General features: G+C 41.3%; 1 protein-coding gene across 1 annotated transcript; it reads right to left on the bottom strand.

Moving 5' to 3' along the window:
* Positions 1-966: 966 nt before the first annotated feature.
* LOC149972514 (protocadherin-15-like) lies at positions 967-16,716 on the bottom strand. The gene is made up of 5 exons (XM_090218049.1): positions 16,687-16,716; positions 14,846-14,974; positions 8,427-8,732; positions 7,793-8,023; positions 967-1,471 (listed from the first exon to the last, which is right to left on the bottom strand). The coding sequence occupies exons 1-5, from the start codon at positions 16,714-16,716 to the stop codon at positions 1,313-1,315; spliced, it is 855 nt and encodes a 284-aa protein (XP_090074175.1). The 3' UTR covers positions 967-1,312.
* Positions 16,717-22,399: the final 5,683 nt, after the last annotated feature.

The following is a 22,399-nucleotide window of genomic DNA, read 5'->3' as shown; positions in this document are numbered from 1 at the left end:
AATTCACAGAAGAGTCCAATATAATGATGCAGACTATAAAAAAAATGACAGATCACTCAATTATATTAAATCCTTGCCAGGAGACTGCCAGGGAGAGAGAGAAAGAGATGGGGAAAGGGGCAGAAACAAGTGAGAAAAAGGAGAGACACTCACTTGCAAGAAAGTGAGGAAGAGATGTGCACACAGAAGCCCCAAATGTCTCTGTTTTTATTACATATTACTAATACATTTTCTGGTTAGCCATACCACACTGCATCCCACTGCTGACTTGCTGCAAAAGGTATTGTTATTTGTAGACACTAAAGAGCCCATGATACTTATTGTAAGATTAGGGGTGTTAACCCGGTGTCCTGGCTAAATTCCCCACCTGGCCCCTCAGAGTACATTGGTCACCCCAGCTTCCAATTGGCTCAATACAACTTCTATCCTCCACCCTGCGACTTTTGCCCAGCTCAAAGCTAACTAGCTCTACACAGAAAACATGCTACAGTAACCACTCAAGCTAACATGGACTAAATACTTTGAGAACCTCAGGACTTTTAGGTTCATGTAACAATGCTATGCATTCGATATAATGCAAAACAACTCCAGTCTCAAAAGAACAGAGAGAGGGTGTGAGAGAGCATTTAAGGTAGAATGCTGACTCACCTATGGGGTTATTAAATAAATATTTAGGTGATTACACTACCAATAAACTAACCTTAATTTGGCATGGAATTGATGACGCTGAACTTCATTTTTCTGGGGACAAAATAACCTTTTTTTTTAGCATTTATTTGATTCCGAATGTATTCTCTTTTTTGTATTGTCCTTGTTGTCCTATTGACAGAGCGAACGGGAAGCAGTAAACATCTGTGGTGTATGGTGTGCTGAATCACAAAAACCTATACTGATTTCCCCTGCCCCTGTGCAGCCTCGCCTGTGATAGGGGAAATAATTTCTGAGCACAACAGGGTGTCAAAATTCTGGTGCCATATGGTATAATTTAATTCACAAATAAATTGGTTATACCAGGAAGGCTGTGTGGAACTGCTCAGCCATGTCAAAGCCAATGAAGACAGATACAAATAGACAGAAGGGTGAGACTGGAACGGTACTTAACAGAAGCAATCATCACATTATGATAACTGTGACAGAGGGAACAGAACAGATGCAACACAATCAGGTAGCTATTTTTACAAAGTGAACATTGGTTCTTGCTGGTAGTGCTGTATTTCACTACGCTGTGTAATAAACAATCATTTGTGTCATCAGCTATGATGCCATGAGCTGTGAAAATCATTATCCTCTTTATGACCAATACATATGAATCTTAATCTGAATCCTTGGTCACTGAGCAGTCAGTGATACTCACAGGAGGGTCTTGGTCCTCAGCGAACACAGTGGTGATGACTGTTCCCTTCTCTGCATTGGGGGCCACCAGGCCCTTGTACAGCGCTTGGCTAAACACTGGCGAGAAATCATTCATATCCTGTCAATAAAAAGAAAATGAATAGATGCATAAAGTACTGTAGGCTATTATAAATGTATAATATTCACTTTTTCTATCCCCAATGCTTTGGAGGTAAAGGAAAGAAAGTCTGGGTCAGAGCATGAATCATCACATGATTCAGTTTCATTGTATCCATTGTCAGACTCACAATTTATCAATCAGTCTGCAAGTGATAGCAAACATCAACATCTTGCAAAGACGAATCTGACTAGAAATACTGAGGGGGATGCTGAAGCTCAATGATGGATTATTTATGGCTTTGTCAGGGTCAAACTGAATCTGCTGGAGACGTGTTTTGTCCTCTGCAATTGGAACTGCGATCTGCATGTCTATCTGACAAAGTTCAGTGGAAGTATTATTATGTGACTTTATTTTTTAAAATTCTGAAATGTGTAATATGTGGTTGGCTATGTATTGTATAACGGCACAATCATTATTTTAATAATTATGTTTTTGTTCCCAAGCTTGGCCTCATATATAGGCCTATGCTTATGCATTAGCTCTAATATGCATATGGGTGTTTATAATTTATCATCACTTTAGAAAGCGCTGTCCATTTCGTTGCATTAGACTTTGAAACAACATCCTCAACTAATATGTTGTGAACATGGCATTGATTTTAATCTCTCTCTCTTTCTCACTCTCTCGCTCTCTCTCTCTCTCGCTCTCTCTCTCTCTAGATAGCCTAGTTGCGGGATGGAGGCCAAACACTGACACCATAAAATACAATCTAGATCTTCAGCAGCAGCAATAGAACAAAACATTGATTCATGTGATGTAATGACATTTCTGATAGTATGGTTGAAGTGGGTCGGTGCTGAACGGTAGAGAGAAGAGCTGCTGAATAAACTATCTGATCTAACCATGTGTAGTGGACCTCACTGTGAAAGGCAAAGACTCAAGTCATTCACAGACACATTTCCCGTCCATCTATATGCAGCTTGTGTTTTGTAGAGCTGACAAACTGTGATTCACTGCTTCAGTTTTCAATAACAAAGCCATGCCTTGGTGTTTTCCTCCTTTGTGCAGGTGACGAATACACACACACACACACACACACACACACACACACACACACACACACGCTCTATCAGATTCTACAGTGTGTTTTCAGAAACTGCGAGAAAATAAGGAAAAGTGTGTGAGTTTAAATACGATCCCCAGGACACAGATAGAGTACACAATCAATCACTGTGAGGCCTTCCATTGAAATGAAACAAGAAAACCTAGAATAACACGAGAACAAATCAAACACAAAAGACTTCAAAAGCCTATGCAGGTGTTAAATGGAGGAAAGAAGGAAAATCATAGAGTCTCCTCCAACTCCACTCATAGGAACCCCGTGTGAATCCATTAGTCCCACTTTAATGCATGTAGGCCATATCAAATAGCAGCCAGGAGGGTGTGATAACATAAGCAATACTGTGCCTTATCGCATCAAACACGGTTACTGGGTGACCACAAGGAAACTGCATCAAACACTATCCTTATCGGAGGACAAACTCACTCTACAGGTTGGCTAGGCCTGCAGAGGAACAACCTGAGGAACCACACTTCCCTTCCTGTCATGTCAAAATTGTGAATACAGAGTTGAAGTCAGTGGTTCCGCCATTGGGCTAAATAAAACCCACTTACACCCTGATACAGCAAATGCACAACCACCTAAATATTGCATAAAGCAAATGCACACCTACTCAGTGGGTGAAGTGTAAGAACTCAAGACATAAGAACATGCACACATACGTATACATGCACGCACACACACGCTCGCGAGCACACACAAACACACACACATAAACATAGCGAGACACGGTGTGCCAAAACAGGAGGCATTTCATCTTTTAGTTTCAATTGAGAGGCTAATCTGCTGAAAAATTGGAATGGGAAAACATGCATCTGAAAATCCTCACATAATTGCAGTAACAAAGCTAATGAGTCATTCAGCCCTGGAATAGCACCAGGGCTAACGCGACCTCAAGTTATCCATCAGCAGGGGTTATCTTGAGGGCTTGAACGTAGCTTGCAATACGGTTAGACCTTGTGGTTGGGATCGCAGATTGTTCTGGGCTTGTGGCTGTCTAGATCCCTGCTGTTTGTTGCTGTTTCTTTCTTCCCTGCGACCTGCCCTGTCTGGAACCGCAAGAAGTAACAGCATAGCCTAAATTGCTAACATGACAAAGACCAGGGCTTGTGGGAGTATTGTTGGGTACAGGGTGTATTTCTATCACAGGTCCATCTTTTAATGGACTGCTGAATGTTTTTTTTTTATTCTTCTTTTTTTCTTGCTCTTTTACACATTATGTCTATCACTGACAAACTACCCAGGAAATGGCTGAAAATAGCCAATAATAATATATGTAGCCTTAGAAACAAGGTTCATGAAATCAATAACATTCCTATATTAGCCATTTCGGAGACTCACTTATATAATTCCTTTGATGATACAGAAGTAGCCATACAAGGATGTAACATCTACAGAAGTGACAGGAATGCTTATGGGGGAGATGTTGCTGTATATATTTAGAGCCATGTCCGTGTAATGCTGAGAGAAGATCTCATGTAAAGTGTTATTGAAGTGTTGCGGTTGTAGGTCCACCTGTCTTATCTAAAGCGTTTTTGTTTTTTTTTGGGGGGGGGGGGGGGGGGGGTGTTGCTTGTTAAATGCTTAATAGTGTATGTGATGTAAACAGAGTGTTCTACTTTTTTGTTGACCTGAATATTGACTAGTTTTCATCAAGCTGTCCACTCCAGAGAAAACTTCTCACTGTAACCAGTGCCTGCAATCTGTTTCAGGTTATTAACCAGTTGGATATAGGGGGCGCTATTTTAATTTTTGGATGAAAAACGTTCCTGTTTTAAACGGGATATTTTGTCTCGACAAGATGCTTGACTATGCATATATTTGACAGCTTTGGATAGAAAACACTCTGACGTTTCCAAAACTGAAAATATATTGTCTGTGAGTGCAACAGAACTGATGTTACAGGCGAAACCCAGATAAAAATCCAACCAGGAAGTGCTACATTTTTTGAAACAGCTTCATGCCAATGACTCCTTATATGGCTGTGGATGGGCTACGAATGAGCTTACGCTTTCTACGTATTCCCCAAGGTGTCTACAGCATTGTGACGTCTTTTTACGCATTTATGTTGAAGAATAGCCGTAAGGTACCACATTGTGCAAGTGATCACATGATGGCTCCCGCAGAAAATCTTGCGTAAAGTACTGAGGTAGCCATTTTTCCAATCGCTTCTTATGAGAAACCAATTGTCTCGACGGATATATTATTGAATAGATATGTGAAAAACACCTTGAGGATTGATTCTAAATAACGTTTGCCATGTTTCTGTCGATATTATGGAGCTTATTTGGAAAAAAGTTTGGCGTTGTAGTGACCGCATTTTCCGGTCGATTTCTCAGCCAAACGTGATGAACAAACAGGAGCTATTTCGTCTACAAAAATAATATTTTGGGAAAAAAGGAACATTTGCTATCTAACTGGGAGTCTCCTGAGTGAAAACATCCGAAGTTCTTCAAAGGTAAATTATTTAATTTGATTGCTTTTCTTATTTTCGTGAAAATGTTGCCTGCTAACAGCAGAGCCTAGCATAGCATTATGCCATGATAAACTTACACAAATGCTTGTCTAGCGTTGGCTGTAAAGCATATTTTGAAAATCTGAGATGACAGTGTGATTAACAAAAGGCAAATGGAGTAGCTAATAAGCCTGGCTGCATATCTGACTGGCTGACTTACTGCAAATTGAGAAATTACGTGACTAAACCCAATAAAAATAAGAAGGAACTGTTTTATGAAGCCAAAATCAAATCAGATGGCTTGTTCATCACAAAACCATTTGATGTTGGCAATTGTTTGAATTATTACTTCATTGGCAAAGTGAGCAAACTTAGGTAGAACATGCTAACAACAAACAGTGAGCCATCGTATTCATGCATAAAAAACTAATAAAGAACAGCATTGTAAGTTTGATTGTGATAAGTTAGTGTGGGCGAGGTAGATTGTTTTTGCTATCCATCAATAATTCTGGCATTGACAACTTAGATGTAAAGCTACTGAGGATGGTAGCTGACTCTATAGCCACTCATATCTGTCATATCTGAGCCTCAAGGAATGTCTTTGTCCTCAGGCCTGGAGGGTAGCCAAAGTCATTCTGCTTCCAGAACTCAGAGGATTTTCTTTCGTGGAAGCTTCTCTAATGTCAAACATGTAAAGTGTGATGTAGTGCAGGGCAGCTCTCTAGGACCTCTACAAATGGTTTGCATAGTCAACTTACACACAGCACTGTCACACACAGTTACCCCACCAGACATGGCACCAGGGGTCTTTTCACAGTCCCCAGGTCCATAACATACAGTATTATACAGAGCCATGAGTGCATGTCACTCCCTTCTGTCTCATATAGCACAAATGAACAGCAAAGTTGGTTTAAAAAAATAAGTAAAGCACACCTCATAGTAAAGCACATCTCTCACCTATGATGTATTTGTTGTTTGTACTGTATGTACTGACATGTAACTGATAGCTGCACATACACACACACACTACATGTTGATGTTTTTAAATGTACTGTATGTAAATTGTAAAGTCTTTTGTTTATAATGTATTTTTTGTTATATGTCGGACCCCAGGAAGACTAGTTGTTGCCATTGGCGTGTTTGACCAAATACAAAGCTATTTCTCTGTAAATCATTAAAAAAACAATTTCAGCATGCCTATAGAGAAGGGAACTCAGCATGTACTGCACTGACAATAACTAATGACTGGTTTAAATAAATGCATAATAAGAATATTTTTGTTTTATGGCTTTTCAACCTCTGCCATATTGTGGATTCCGAGCTATCTGTCTAATATAACTCAGAGGGTTTTCTTTAATGGAAGCTTCTCTAACATCAAACATGTAAAGTGTGGTGTACCGCAGGGCAGCTCTCTTGAAACTCTAGTCTAGTTTTACCAATGACCTGCCACTGGCATTAAACAAATCGTTTGTGTCCATGTATGCTGATGATTCAACCATTTACGTGTCACAGCAACCACAGCTAATGAAGTAACTGAAACCCTTAAGAAAGGGTTGCAGTCAGTTTTGGAATGGGTGGCCAGTAATAAACATTGTATTTGTTTTCAATCATTCATAAGTTCTAGACCTCAGCTGAATCTGAGAATAAAGGGTGTGGCTGTTGAACAAGTTGAGGAGACTAAATTACTTGGTGTTAAGCTTGATTGTAAACCGTTTTTATAAGAAACATCAATATGTTGGAAGCTTCTCTAATGTCAAACATATAAAGTGTGGTGTAGCGCAGGGCAGCTCTTTAGGACCTCTACAAATGGGTTTTTCTACACACAGCACTGACACCAAAAGACATGCTACCAGTGGTCTTTTTCGTTATATGTCGGACCACTGTAAGACTAGCTGTCACCATTGGCATCGTTTAATGGGGATCCTAATAAATCAAATCAAAGCACATCTTTGTGATGTGAATGCTAAGGGTAGAAAGGCACAGTGGCTCCGAATATGCATTTAGCCTTGGATCAGCCATAACAAAGACACAATCATGACTCCAATGCAAGGGTCTCTTAGCTAGCCTAGTAGAATGAGGTGATCATTAAATGAAATTCACAACATATGACATAATACCATGACTGCTATTCATGTAGAGCTAAAGTACTACTCTCTTGATAGTGATACTGCTAATGAAGTTGCTTTCTCAATATTCAAATATTGAGATAAACGTACTACCTCTAAAATAGATTGTTTCTATCACTGCTATCAGCACCTCTAGCTTCCACAATAATAACTATTGATTCTGCTATCAAATGCACAATATAATGTATTGTCTATAACTGTTACTACTGCTCCTGGCAGTGAAACAGTATTGCTTTGTTGATTTATACCAGCACTACTTTTGCTGGGGGGCCATGAGGGTAAAGTGGTTGGAAACATATTTTTTATTCATCCTAACCAGAGGAGGAAAGCTTCCAAATTGTATGTAGAGCACAGTGAATAAAGAGTGACAGCAGACTATGACTATTACTTCTACAGTGTTGTTAGTGTGCATCCTTCACCACCGATACTTGTCCTTAGGGACCATGATGGTACATAACATTGTACACGTAAAGCAAGAAGTGATTTTACCTTGATGAGGGCCATAACTTGCATATTCTTCAAGCACTAGCCTACTAGTCACCATCATGAGTGGAAACAATGAGTGTGAAGCAACAGTATTTTTTACTTTTACTATCACTCATGACAAACACAGTGAATACAGAGCGACATGATCGTACCGTGATCCGAATAGTGACGGTGGCCTCACCGGGGGGCATGGTCCCAGCCTGATCGACGGCCTCCACCTGGAAGGTATAGTTGGCCCCCATACCCATACTAGCCAGGTCCTCAAAGTCCAGGGTCTGCAGGACTGACAGCTCGCCTGAGATCGGGTTCACTGAGAACAGCTTCATGTCCTCCGCAGACTTGATACGGTACGTTACGTTAGAGAACAGGTCTGCATCCACCGCCTGGGATGAACGGAGAGAGGGAGTGATGAGAGAGAGATAGAGAGAGGGATGGGTGGGTGGAGGTGCTGCAGTCAGAACCATTGCAATGAAATTCACATTTTTATAGATGTTTGCTACCAGCCTGGAAGAGAATGGCAGTTGAAATGGAGGCCAAATCGGCTGATAGCTGGAGTCGCTTTGAAGTTAAAGGATGTTAAAGGGTGAATTTAATAGTTAAGCTGTTTGAAGCCCTTACTGCACTGCACAAAGCCTGACAGAGAGAGAAGCTACAGAATTCCCTCCCCCACACTTACACTAAGTCTCAGAATCACCACGCTCATTGCTCAGTGAAGCTGTAGCACATACCCGCACACATGCGCACTTGCACACGCACACACACACACAGACAGACAGACAGACTTACACTGAAACGCAGCAGCACAGTGTCCACAGGGCTGTTCTCGGGGACGTTGACAACATAGGTCTTCTGGGAGAACTCTGGGCTGTTGTCATCAATGTCTATCACAAGGACAGAGAGGGTGAAGGTGGTCCTGCGGGGGTCCACCGCCACATCAGAGGCCTCCACTATCAGGTCATACTGACTCTTGAGCTCCCGATCCAGAGGCACTGCGGTGAATATGCTGCCGTTCTCATTGATGGTGAAGAAACCTGGGTGGTTGACTATCCTGTAGCGCACCAGACCGTTAGCCCCTGCATCTGGATCTGTGACCTGCAGGGGAAGCGTAAATATGTGGAGTGAAGAAGGGAAAGGTAAATATGGAAATACATAAGCAGTAAGGTACAAGGGGTTGTGCTATATCATGAATAAAGCCACAGTTAAAATGTGTTAAAACTTACTCATACACACACACTTTAATGTACACTTAAAAACTACTAAGCTGACATTTTCATTTTCTGTTCACATTAAGATAAGTGTCTTTGTCACAGACATGACTAATCATCAATAAGTTTAAAGGGCCATAAACCTCTTTCTATAAAGGGAATTCCTTGAATGGGGAAAATATGAGGTACATTTTGAGGATCCTTCAGGGTAGACAGAAAGTTAGTTACTTAACAAATTCTAAATCCCGAATGAATATGTCAGGTCATCGATATTCTAGTGTGTGAGTGTGTGCAAGCTTGTGTGTGAGTGTGTGTGCCATCGTGTTTTTTGTGTGTGAATAGCAGACACAAATTCCTCTCTGTTGTAATCATGGTAACAGGGAAAGAGGGAGAGGGCAGGAGAGAGAGAGAAGGGGGGAAAACTTTGAAATCTGGTCACACTTCTCCTGCCACTGTTCAATTCAAGCCTGACTGCTGAGTTATTAACCCCGGCTAGGGATGGAAGGAGTAGCACAGAGAGAATCATAGAAACAAATGAAAATGAAAGAGAGAGAGGGCTTAGATGGGGTAAGGGTGATTTACCCCCATTTTGTATTACACAGAAAGCCAGATAAATGCTCAAAGCCACGGCTAAAGATTGAGCCCTGGTGTTAAACCTTCCGAAAACAGAAGAAAGAACAACATGCCAGTATGTGACCCGATTGAGGAAACTAGGCGTATGTTGCAAGTTACGACTTCACAATAGAGCTGTTTCAAAGTAAAAAATAATTTAGCGTTTTTTGGCAGAAATGCCTTCTCGAACTTGTGAACTTTCATGTGTCTTAATATCAAACTTGTATGCCATCTGTAAATACTAATGAAATTGGTAAATTACGAGCCTAGTTGGTTAAGCCACAGAAAAAGTGAGCAACCTTCCCGCTAGCCATGATTGGCCGAGATAATGAGTAGGCTGGACATGCCGAGAGATGAGTTTGGATTGGTCTGTCATATAGCACACATCTGTCTATTGGAACTGGTCAGTGTGTCTAGGTAATCGTGTCCAACGCGGCTTTAAAAAAAATACATTGTGTAGTAAAACTGCAACCCTAATTTCAAGTTAAAGTGTACTGTTAGCTAGCTAACGTTAGCTCGCTAGCTAATGTTTGTGTATGCTCTCCACTTTATGGTGGACCGAGTTTTGAAATCAGTGGAATTTGAGTATAATAGCTAAGGAGATGACGAAAACAACAGTCTTGATTACATTGTGCATGGAATCAGACAGGAGACGCGTCCAACCATGATGTATACTGGTAAGATAGTCTAGCTAGCTACATTTTCAGATATGACACATTTCTAATTTTGACAGAAAGTGTTTTCATTTGAAGCTTACTGTTAGCTAGCTAACCTTAGCTGGCTGGGTCGCTAGCTAACATTATGTGTATGATCTTATTCTTCATATCTCAGACACATTTGTTTGACTAGTTATAGCCATCGAAACTGGTTGGTTAGCTACCTGTAGATCAATGCAGGGTATTAACGTCATGAGTTGTGATTATGGTCCATTGTTTAGCTAGCTAGCTAGCTAGCTACATGTCCTAACAAAAGACTCCACTCTAATTTTGACAAATTATTTTCATTTCAAGTTAGTGTGCTACCTAGCTAACGTTAGCTGGCTGGCTCGCTAACTAATGTTATGTCATGCGTTGGGATTAATTGTTTACTTAGCTATATATCTTGCTCCGTTTCTTAACAAAAGACTAATATTTAGTGTGCCAGAGCGCAGAATAACTGATTAATATTTGAATGCTCAACACCCATTGAATATGTCCGTGCCAGTAAACGTTGGCAACAAAGCGTAATTCAATTGTTGCCAGCAGCACAGTTACAGTCACCAAAGCTCTGGATAACATGAAAACATACTAACTAGCTCTGTTAGGGGGAGTAAAATGGTCAGAGTGGGGTGTTCTCTCATTATGTGTCTAGAAGTAGCTAACCAGTTAGCTTGGGTGTTTGACTGTCGATGTGAGGTCACAGCTTTCGGAACAACCCTACTTATTGGCCAGAGTGTGCTCTGAACGCGAAACGCTCTGAATTTACAAACAGACAATCTGATAGCACAGTTGCAATCACCAAAACCAACCTAACCAGCTCTGCTAGGGCAAATCATGTTCAGTGGGCCGTTCTCTCACTCTTATGTGCCTGGAAGTAGCTGGCAAGACAGTACAGAAAGCACTGATCAACCCTTAAAGAGATGGGTGGGGGTAACGTGTAAGGTACAGCAGGTAGCCTAGTGGTTAGAGCATTGGGCCAATAACTGAAATGTTGCTAGATCGAATCCCTGAGCTGACAAGGTAAAAATATGTCATTCTGCCCCTGAGCAGGGCAGCTAACCCACTGTTCCTAGGCTGTCATTGTAAATAATAATTTGTTCTTAACTGACTTGCCTAGTTAAATAAAAAAGTCAAACATAACAAAAGAGGGTGTGAACTATGCTGAATGGGTGTTGACAAAGAAGGGATCTCCAAAAGTAGTACCAAAACATTGATAGACAGTTTTACAAGTGAGTTTACAAGTTTATCAACCTTCAAAGCGGAATTACGTTCCCATTGTTTCCTCAAATGCAGTGTATGATATACCATTTTGTAGCTCTGAGCCTCTACTTTTATCCAATGTAAAAAACAGAAATTCAAATGTTGCTACATAAGAACGAATCCAAGTGGTGAGTCACATCTGCAAATTAACCACAAAGGTTGACATCATTATGCACCCCACAGCTCACAGGCTTTTCAACGGGCCAAATTCCTGTAATACATAGTGAATTAATTGAACAACAAACAAACAAGCACACTTTAGCACTACCACGTTGGTCAGCAGCCATTTTTTATGCTCTTTAAGGGTGCCAAGCATTCATTGTCTCTCATATCTATTCAAAGTTAAGACTGCAATTACACATGCAGTCCAATTCAGATATTTTTCCCAATTATGGTTAAAAGATATGATCTCATTGGACAAAAGACAAATTAGTGAAGAAATATCAGAATTGGGCTGTCTGCATAAACGCAGCCTATTTGTTCTCTGGAAATAATGCAACTCTGCTGAAGGTGAGTACATCTCCGCTGCATGTCGTTGCACACACACCTTCTGTGACGTACATTATTTCCCTAGAACCCATAGCCCCTCATTGATTATCCCTTACTTATCCTTCAGGATTAGCATTAAAATACATGGATGATATATGCAGTGCAAACCCCATGCATTGGTAACATCTGCATGCAGATTAATTGTCAAGTACTGCATTTACAGTATATGCCCATCTATTGAGACATGAGTGCTCTTCACAGGCCTCCATAAAAATGGTCTGTCATATAAAATGGTACTGTATATTAGCGATTAACACCGGTCCTGGGACCACTCTATACATTTCCTCACAAAATAAAATGACAAGACCTGAGAAAAATGTAAAATAACCCCCAATGTCGCACAAATGCAATTCCACAAAATTCACAGCATGCACAGCAGCAGATTACCCCAAGAATAAATAGCACATGATCCAAACAGGTTGTGGCATAGAAGCCTTTAGCCTAGCATACTTACTTCACACAAAGTTGCCCTAAATTCAAAGCACACACATACAGTGCCTTGCAAAAGTATTCATTCCCCTTAGCGTTTTTCCTATTTTGTTGCATTACAACCTGTCATTTAAATTGATTTTTGTTTGGATTTAATGTAATGGACATACACAAAATTGTCAAAATTGGTGAAGTGAAATTTAAAATAAATTGTATTTTTAAATGGAAAAGTGGTGAATGCATATGTATTCACACCCTTTGCTATGAAGCCCCTAAATAAAATCTGGTGCAATGAATTACCTTCAGCAGTCACATAATTAGTTAAATAAAGTCCACCTGTGTGCAATCTAAGTGTCACACGATCTGTCACATGATCTCAGTATACCTGTTCTGGTAGGCCCAAGATTCTGCAACACCACTAAGCAAGGGGAACCACCAAGTAAGCGACACCATGAAGACCAAGGAGCTCTCCAAACAGGTCAGGGACAAAGTTGTGGAGAAGTACAGATCAGGGTTGGGTAATAAAAAAATATCAGAAACTTTGAACATGCCACGGAGCACCATTGCATCCATTATAAAAAAAAATGGAAAGAATATGGCACCACAACAAACCTGCCAAGAGAGGGCTGCCCACCAAAACTCATGGACCAGGCAAGGAGGGCATTAATCAGAGAGGCAACAAAGAGACCAAAGATAACCCTGAAGGAGCTGCAAAGCTCACAGCAGAGATTGGAGTATATGTCCACAGGACCACTTTAAGATGTACACTCCACAGAGCTGGGCTTTACGGAAGAGAGGCCAGAAAAAGCCATTGCTTAAAGTAATGATGGACTGTCGTTTCTCTTGCTTATTTGATCTGTTCTTTCCATAATATGGACTTCGTTTTTAACCAAATAGGGTGGCTATCTTCTGTATACCACCCCTACCTTGTCACAACACAACTGATTGGCTCAAACGCATTAAGAAGGAAATAAATTCCACAAATTACAAGTTAATTGAAATGTATTGCAGGTGACTACCTCATGAATCTGCTTGTGAGAATGCCAAGAGTGTGCAAAGCTGTTATCAAGGGTGGCTACTTTGAAGAATCTGAAATAGAAAACATATTTTGATCTGTTTAACACATTTTTGGTTGCTACATGATTCCATATCTGTTATGGAATCATGTAGTAGGTTAATTAACTGCCCTGTTCAGGAGCAGAATGACAGATTTGTACCTTATTAGCTCGGGATTCGATCTAGCAACCTTTCGGTTACTGGCCCAACGCTCTAACCATTAGGCTACCTGCCACCCTGCCGTTATGATGCTGGGTGTCAAGTAAAGTTGGTGTCTCAGGTCTGAATCAGTCCCTGATTACAGCAGAAGGATAACAACCAGCAGAACTGTGGAACTCAAGGGTCAGACTTAAATAGCCCATGGAGATAAAATGCACCAATTAATTTGTTTCGTATGCTATTGATACATGTATTACTTCCCCTATCCATTCATGTGACATTTGTACTCTATGTTAGTAACTTAGGAAAATAAATATTAGAGATGTGGGAACTTTAAAGTCAGAAGTCAGTCTTGGTGTTCCAGGGTTGGTGGATGTGAAGACAGATTAGAATGTGTGTCAGCATGATGCAACACAAAGAGCTCCCGTTCCCGTAGAAATTAACCTTATCTCCCTTCTAGCACTTTAAAAAGAAATCATTATTTTCTGTGAATTGTCATTCACTGATCTACTATGGCACAGTGTGGGTGAACATACAATTTAGTGGTAGTTTGACCTACCTATCATATCCCTCTGCAGAACTGTAATCATTCCACAGATAATTAATTGATGCAAATGTCACGGAAGCTTGTATTTCTTCTTTTTTAAACATGGTCTTGAAGCAACATGGTCATGCCTAGGAAAACTGTATATTTGTTTTTTGTTTCTCAGCATTTGTTGTTGCTGTTTTTTGAAAAACACACTTACCCCATGTTCCAAACAAAGTTAAAAGTGAAACAAAGTAGAAACGTAGAAATGCGCCATTTTCAGAAAACGGTATGTAGACACTGATACTGTGCTGGAGATAATTAAAATGAGGTTGAAAAGTGGTGGAATTGCCCTTTAACACTGGGTGCAGCTCAAAACAAAATAATGATATCACTAGGGAAAGGTAATAATTTTGATTCCAACTCAGCAAAGAATTGTATTCCAGTCAATTAGAGCCTGTCGTTGTTATCGCCACATGCGTTGCTGTGGACACCTGTGGGACTTTGGGAGTAGCTGGGTTAGAGAAATGGTAAAGAAGGCCTGCTTAGTAAAGCTGTGCCAGGTAGAAAGGTAGAAAGAAGGGAAATGCTAGGAAATGTCAGGAGAAAGTAAGGTTGTTATTCTTCATATTCACGTTCAAGGTATTCAGGTGAATTTCAAAAAACATACTACCATATTGTGTGCATCTTTAGCCCATCAGATGTGCTTACCGTGACTTGACCCACAAATATGTTTGCCTCCTCCTCCTGGACAGTGAGGTTTCTGGGTAGGGTCAGATCAAACTTAGGGTTGTTATCGTTGACATCAGTCACCACTATGTTCACTGTGGTGGTGGAGGTCTGGAAACAAAAACAGAGAGAAAAAAATAGTTGTGTGTGTGTGTGTGTGTGTGTGTGTGTGTGCATAAGCAAACAAACATACGTGACTCGTTTCAGAAAACGAGACATATGTCGCGCGACACTTCTTCACAGGAGCTCCAATTGAATGTAAACCTTTTTTAAATCAACGTTTTTGGCCAGAAATGTCTTCTGGAATGTGAACTTTCATGTGCCTTAATAGCAAACTTGTATGCCATCTGTAAATACTAATAAAATTGTTAATCAAGAGCCAAGTTGGTTTAGCCATGGAAAAAGCAAGAAACCTTCCCGCAAGCCATGACTGTCTGAGATAATGAGTGGGCTGGACATGCCGAGAGATGAGTTTGGATTGATCTGCCATGTACAGTAGCACACTTCTGTTCATAACATGAGCTGGTCAGTATGTGTAGGTAATCCTTTCTAACGCAGGTTTTTTTAAAGATATCACGTAGCTGATAAATTCCCTCTAGTTATCTTCTTTGACTTCAGAGCATTCTCATCTGAGTGTGCCATAGCGCAGAATAACTGATGAATTTACGAACGCTCAACACCCGTTGAGTATGGCGGGTGTCAGTAAATGTTGACAAAAAAGCATAATGAAATTGTTGCCAGCAGCACAGTTGCAGTCACCAACACTCTGGATAAACAGCCTAACTAGCTCTGCTAGGGTGAGTAAAATGGTCAAAGTGAGCTGTTGTCAACGTTAGCCAGTTAGCTTGGGTGCTTGACTACTGTTGTTGGGTCAGAACGCTCGGATCAACCCGACTACTCGGCCAGAGCGTCCAGTGTGCGCTCTGAACGCTCTGAGAGCGTTACGCTCTGAATTTACGAACGAACAATCTGGCAACGCTCTTAGTTTACGAATGACCAGACACTCTGGCACTGCAGATTAAATTTACGAACACATCCGTAGTATAAACCAGCCTTTAGTCTTGAAATCTTTGGTTATTTAGTACATAGCCTCACATGTGAATCCTTAAAGAGGTGGGTGGGGCTAAAGCTTAAGAGGGTTTGAACGATGCTTAATGGGTGTAGACAAAGAAGAGCTCTCCAATTAGGTACAAAAAAATTCAAGGCCCATTTTCTCAAAAGTGAGGTTACAAGTTTACCAACTTTCAAAGCAAATTCCTTTCCCATTGTTCCTCAACTGTAGTGTATGATATACTAGTTTCTAGCTCTGAGACTCTACTTTTATCCAATGTAAAAAACACCATTGCTACATAAGACCGAATCAAGCCGGTCGGTCACACACTGTACTGTATGAGTGTGTGTTTTTGCAGAGTATTGAAGAGCTATGAGGGAAATCAAAACTAAATGAATTTACCTTCTGTACGATGATACAATGTAAATAATTGAATAATAATTTGCCAAACAAAAGCAAAGCTGCAAAGAATCTAAAATATTTTCACAAAGTTTTGGAAATCAGTCTCCGAAGCAGACTTATATATCAGCATCTGTGATGACTAGGCAAAGACAAATATACTCTACTAATGAATACATAAGGCTATCCGAAGAAACTATGTAATGAAGTCAATACAGAGACACTAAATCAAACAGTTTACTGAAGCTAATTCAAACAGACTTCACTTATGCAGAGAACACAATATGGTGGCTAACAACTAAGGCTGTTAGCACATCCAAAGTCCATCTAGAGTACAACTCTGGACCCAAGTATCTGTCTGACTTCATCCTACCACATGCACCGTTCGCTCCTCCAGGTCCATCTCCCTTCAGCAGCCACACAGCACACTCAAAACTATGGGTGATAATGCTTTCAGTTGTGCGGCTCCTCAGCTGTGGAATGCACTTCCAGTCACTGTCAAGGCTGCAGAGCCACTAGCCTCGTTGAACCTTTTATAACTAGGGGGCAGTATTTTCATTTTTGGATAAAAAACGTTCCCGTTTTAAAAGGGATATTTTGTCACGACAAGATGCTCGACTATATATAATAATATAATTGACAGATTTGAATAGGAAACACTCTGACGTTTCCAAAACTGCAAAGATATTGTCTGTGAGTGCAACAGAACTGATGTTACAGGCGAAACCCAGATAAAAATCCAATCAGGAAGTGCCGCATTTTTTTAAATCGCTTCATGCCAATGACTCCTTACATGGCTGTGAATGAGCTACGAATGAGCTTACGTTTTCTACGTATTCCCCAAGGTGTCCACCGCATTGTGACGTCTTTTTAGGCATTTCCCTTGAAGAATGGCTGTAAGGGACCACATTGAGCAAGTGGTCACATGATGGCTCCGGCAGAAAATCTTGAGTAAAGTACACAAGTAGCCATTTTACCAATCGCTTCTTATGAGAAACCAATTGTCCCGACGGATATTTTATCGAATAAATATGAGGAAAACACCTTGAGGACTGATTCTAAACAATGTTTGCCATGTTTCGATATTATGGAGCTAATTTGGAAAAAGGTTTGGCGTTGTAGTGACTGCATTTTCTGGTCGATTTCTGGTCGAAACGTGAAGAACAAACGGAGCTATTTCGCCTACAAAAATCATCTTTTTGGAAAAAAGGAACATTTGCTAACTGGGAGAGTCCTGAGTGAAAACATCCAAAGTTCTTCAAAGGTAAATTATTTAATTTGATTGCTTTTCTTATTTTCGTGAAAATGTTGCCTGATGCTAGCAGAGCTTAGCCATAGCATTATGCCATGATAAACTTACACAAATGCTTGTCTAATATGCTTGTAAAGCATATTAAAAAAATCTGAGATGACAGTGTGATTAACAAAAGGCTAAACTGTGTCTCAATATATTTAATTTGTGATTTTCATGAATAGGAACATTTTCTAGTAAGATTTATGTCCGCTGCGTTATGCTATTTAGTTTGAGGCTACGTTACGCGGGATGGGTAGTATCAAGGAGTTTTAAGGCACAGCTAAAGACTGAGCTTTTCAGAAAAGCTTTCAAGGACCTATGTTAATTCTGTTCTCCTGTCCACCGGATTTGACAACACCGGTATACAGCTTTGATTGTTGTCTGATTATAATGGTCAGTTTTTTTAATTTTTTAATTATTTTTATAAAAATATATTTAAAAAAATTATTCTGTGCCTTGGGTTTGAGAAAAGCGCTTTACAAATTAAATTAATTATTATTAATTATCTTTGTGGATAGACAGTACACAAAGCACATTTGGGTTCGGAATTTTATCTCCCACAGTGTTAAAATGTAACACTTTCTTACAAGTTATATTGTTTGATATTTGAGAAACAATCGGCTGGACCTTTAAATGAACTCTTAATTAGAGCTGATGCTATTACACTTTCTCAGTGTTAGGGAATTAAGACCTGTTGTGTTACAATGACTCATTTGTTGGTGTTGTTTTAAGACTGTAGTAGGGTGTAAAGCCTTATTTGCATATTTATTTCCCAGGGTGCCGTTTGAGTGAATTTGGAGGTACCAGCCATGACTGTGTTTGCTAATAACAGAGACATGAGTGTTGCATTTAATGCCTGTCAGTCCTGTAGCCTTCACCAAGTGAGTGTCTAAGTGAATATTGTATTATTACAGCATTACCAGCAAAATCTTTGTAAATGGATATTTGTCAAAAGCGTTGGGAGTACACTGCGGCATCTGTCAGGGGTGCCCGTTATCTCCTATTCTGTTTGTGGCCTGCATCGAACCACTGGCACAGGTCTTGTAAAGGAACCAACGGATCAGTGGGGTGGGTATCCGCCAAGTGTGTATTTTACATGGATGGCATCAACATTTAATGCCCTGACTTTTTATCTGTCGACAGGATCCTGGACATGACTGACAGGTACTGACGAGCCTCTGGGGCGAGACTGAACAGAGACAAGACAGAGGCCCAATTTTTTGGACCGTGGGCAGACCAAGACTTGACCAGACTACCACTGACAGTTAAAATGACTGGCATAAGGGTACTGGGGGTAAAGTTTGACCGGGAGAGAGGAGGGAGTGACAACTGGAGTGGGATCCTGGGGACAGTAACAGAGAGAGTGGCTTTTTATGGACTTCGACAGCTGACTTTTGAGGGCAAGATTTTAATCATTAAAGCTGTAATTTTACCTGTGCATTTATTAATTAGTTCTGTTTTTATCCCCCCATGAACAACTATTTTAGCTCTGGAACAGATGGGTTTTTTTTCACTTCCTGTGGGGAAGGAAGTGGGAGAGGCTGAAGAGGAAGATGGTCAAGAGGCCCAGGTCCAAGGGGGGGGAAAGGCTTGCCGGACCTCTACTCGTTCCTGGGCAGCCGCTACACAGCGTTACACCGAACACTTGCCACTCCCCGGTCAACAATAAGATCCCTGGCTGGGATCTTACTTCAGTCTCTTTCCTGCTCCCCAAACACTACGTCCAGCTCCAAAAGTTAAAGAGGCAGTCGAGGTTTTAACTAAACACTGCAGTGTGTCAGTGTCTGGGCTTGCTACAGATGAGCCCACAACAGTTTGACGCAATGTGGCCCATCCTACTCTGTTGAACCGGCACCGCGACCTGTCCTGGATGTTCGCCCACGAGATCCTCCCGGTCAGGGTCGTTATGCACACCCGGGACACCCGCGTGCCCCCGACCAGGATGAGTCGGTGAGGCACTTGCTATGGGAGTGCAGAGCCACCCGGGACCTGTGGAAGGAAGCAGGCCCACTGATCTCCCCGTGTCTGCCAGCAGGGGAAGACCTAACACCCCAGCTTGTGCTGTATGGGGTGGGCCGAAGGCCTTTTCCACAGAAGGCCTTCACCAAGCTCTGGCCCACCCTCACGTGTCTGAAGGATGCACTGTGGTCCTCCCGCAACCTGCTGGCAGCGAAACGAGTAGAGACCATCCCCAAGGCAGTGGCCATAGTAGCCACGGAAGCCCTGGGTCCCCCACAACACCAAAGGTCCCGGCGGCCACGGCCTGACAGCGCTGCGGAGCCTAGGGGAGGGATCTCCTCTGTGCCCCGAAGGACAGGACGGTAATTGATTCGGAAGAGCAGGAGGAGGCGAGTTCGATAAGAATCCACCCCATTACTGTACAAAGGACCGAAGACAGCTTTTTAACAAAGTTACGTTTTACCATGTCATGGTAAAAATGTTTTACATTTGTTAAATAATTTATACAAATGTTAAATGGCTTTTACAGATTGTTTTAGAAGAAAAAGTGTTTTTATTCATGTTTGTTTTTAACATGTACTTTTTAACAAATTTAAATGTAATATTCAAATGCTGTTTTCTATGTTTTTATGCCGTTTTTATGTGTACAAAATGATGTACAAAAATATATATGAACTGCTTGTAAAGGAAATGCAACGATACATTACGCTGGCTAGTGAAGTACTATACAATTCCTTCTGGAATCCAGACAGATGTTAGGATATCCAACAATTGGAACTATGAATCACTTTCAATCTGCAGATAAAATGACTGCCAGTGTAGGGAAGAATTATAAATGATGCTTCCTAAACCATTTGAATAACGGTTGAATAAGTTCAACCACATATAGATTGGATTAGTTTAGAATTATTTTTTTTATCTTTGTGTAGTATAAGTTCAATTGATAAATCAATTTGCATGCAGAAATCCTGATATTAAAACAAACTATTCTAAAAAGAAACCTGCAACAAAGAATGCTGGGAAATATGATAAGGCGGGCCCAACACAGTCAAGTAAGAACCACACCATGTGGTGTTGATTCCACTAGAATCAACTCATACAGCTTTTTACCACAACACTGAGACTTAAATATCCACATTTTTGCTGTGCAGTGTTGAATTATTATCACAAAATATGAATTTCCTAGAGGGCAGAGCTCTATTTCGCTTCATCCTTGGCACTCCCTGTGAACCGTTGTGATAGGCTTTTGGATACGGGTCCCTTTCTATCATCACGGATAGGACATGGCAGTGGCAGTCCCACTATAGAGGAGGAGGATCCTCTGTATTCCATTGCTGGTAATACTTGCACAGTGTACAAGTATAGTGCAGTTAACTTCTTAAGGTATAGGGGGCAGCATTTTCACTTTTGGATAAATAGCGTGACCAATTTCAACTTCCTGCTACTCATGCCAGGAATATAAGATATGCATATTATTAGTATATTTGGATAGAAAACACTGACGTTTCTAAAACTGTTTGAATCATGTCTGTGAGTATAACATAACTTATGTAGCAGGCAAAAACTGAGGACCAACCGTTCAGAATCTTTTTTTTTAGGTCTCTGTCTGTTCACTGAGTTCTCATTGGCAAATTATATTTCTTAGGAACCTGTTTTCAGTTCCTACCGCTTCCACTGGATGTCACCAGTCTTTGAAATTTGGTTGAGGTTATTCATTTATGCAATTAAGAAGTAGGCCATCTAGGAACTGGGTAACACTGTTGAGAGTGGGCAAGATGTGAAAAGTAGCATGGTTTGTTGTCTTCCTGTATTGAACACAGATAGATCCGTTGTCACGATTGTCTTCGGGTGAAAGAGAGGAGGACCACGATGCAGCGTGAATATAATCCATATTTAATGGGAATACTTAAACAATGAACAAAAACAACAAACCGACAGTGTTGGCACTAGTGGAACTGGATAGACCGGACCGTGAAGACACACTGGAGGTCTCAAGCTAATGGCCTGCACAACCCGTCCGGGCTGGATGGTGATTCTAGCCCGGATTGTATGGGGCACATGCACAGGACGAACTGGGCTGTGCATACATACGGGAGACACAGTGCGCAACGCCGGCGCAGGATATCCTGGCCCGAGGAGACCCACTGGCTGTCTGGAAAGCAGGGCTGGCACCATCTGCCCTGGCTGGATCCTCACCCTAGCCCGCCAGATGCGGGGAGCTGGGATGTAGTGCACTGGGCTAAGCACGCTTACTGGAGACACCGTGTGTTCTACCGCATAACAAGGTGCCTGACCAGCATGACGCCCTCTCTCTCCACAGTAAGCACGGGGAGTTGGCGCAGGACTCCTACCTGGCTTCGCCACACTCCCCGTGTGCCGCCCGCCAATACATTTTTGGGGCTGCCTCTCAGGCTTCCAGCCGTGCTGCAGTGCTTGCTGCCTCTTCATACCGCCACCTCTCCGCTATGGCTGCCTCCAGCTCTGCCTTGTGGCGGCGATATTCCCCCAGCTGCGTCCAGTGTCCATCTCCATCCAGTATCTCCTCCCAAGTCCAATAGTCCTGATTGCGCTGCTCCTCCTGCTGCTTGGTCCATTGTTGGTGGGTGATTCTGTCACGATTGTCTTCGGGTGAAAGAGAGGAGGACCAAGATGCAGCGTGAATATAATCCATATTTAATGGGAATACTTAAACAATGAACAAAAACAACAAACCTACAAAAAATTATGAAGACGATACAGTCCCGTTACGTGAACACCAAACACTGGCACACTGGAACAGGAACAATCACCCACAAAATACCCAAAGAATATGCTGCCTAAATATGGTTTCCAA

Source organism: Oncorhynchus mykiss, chromosome 23 (genome assembly GCF_057628025.1).
Source record: "Oncorhynchus mykiss isolate SJ-2025 chromosome 23, ASM5762802v1, whole genome shotgun sequence".
In the NCBI taxonomy this organism is placed as follows: domain Eukaryota; kingdom Metazoa; phylum Chordata; class Actinopteri; order Salmoniformes; family Salmonidae; genus Oncorhynchus; species Oncorhynchus mykiss.
The sequence above is the reverse complement of the archived record's forward strand: the minus strand, read 5'-3'. Positions and strand labels throughout refer to the sequence as shown.

Coding starts and splice junctions, on each gene's coding strand:
- LOC149972514 (XM_090218049.1), bottom strand. CDS start 16,716: ATGGACCTGGAGGAGCGAACGGTGCATGTG. Junction 8,024..8,426: donor CTGTGCTGCTGCGTTTCAGT/GTAAGTCTGTCT, acceptor CGTTCATCCCAG/GCGGTGGATGCAGACCTGTT. Junction 1,472..7,792: donor CCGTCACTATTCGGATCACG/GTACGATCATGT, acceptor TTTTATTGACAG/GATATGAATGATTTCTCGCC.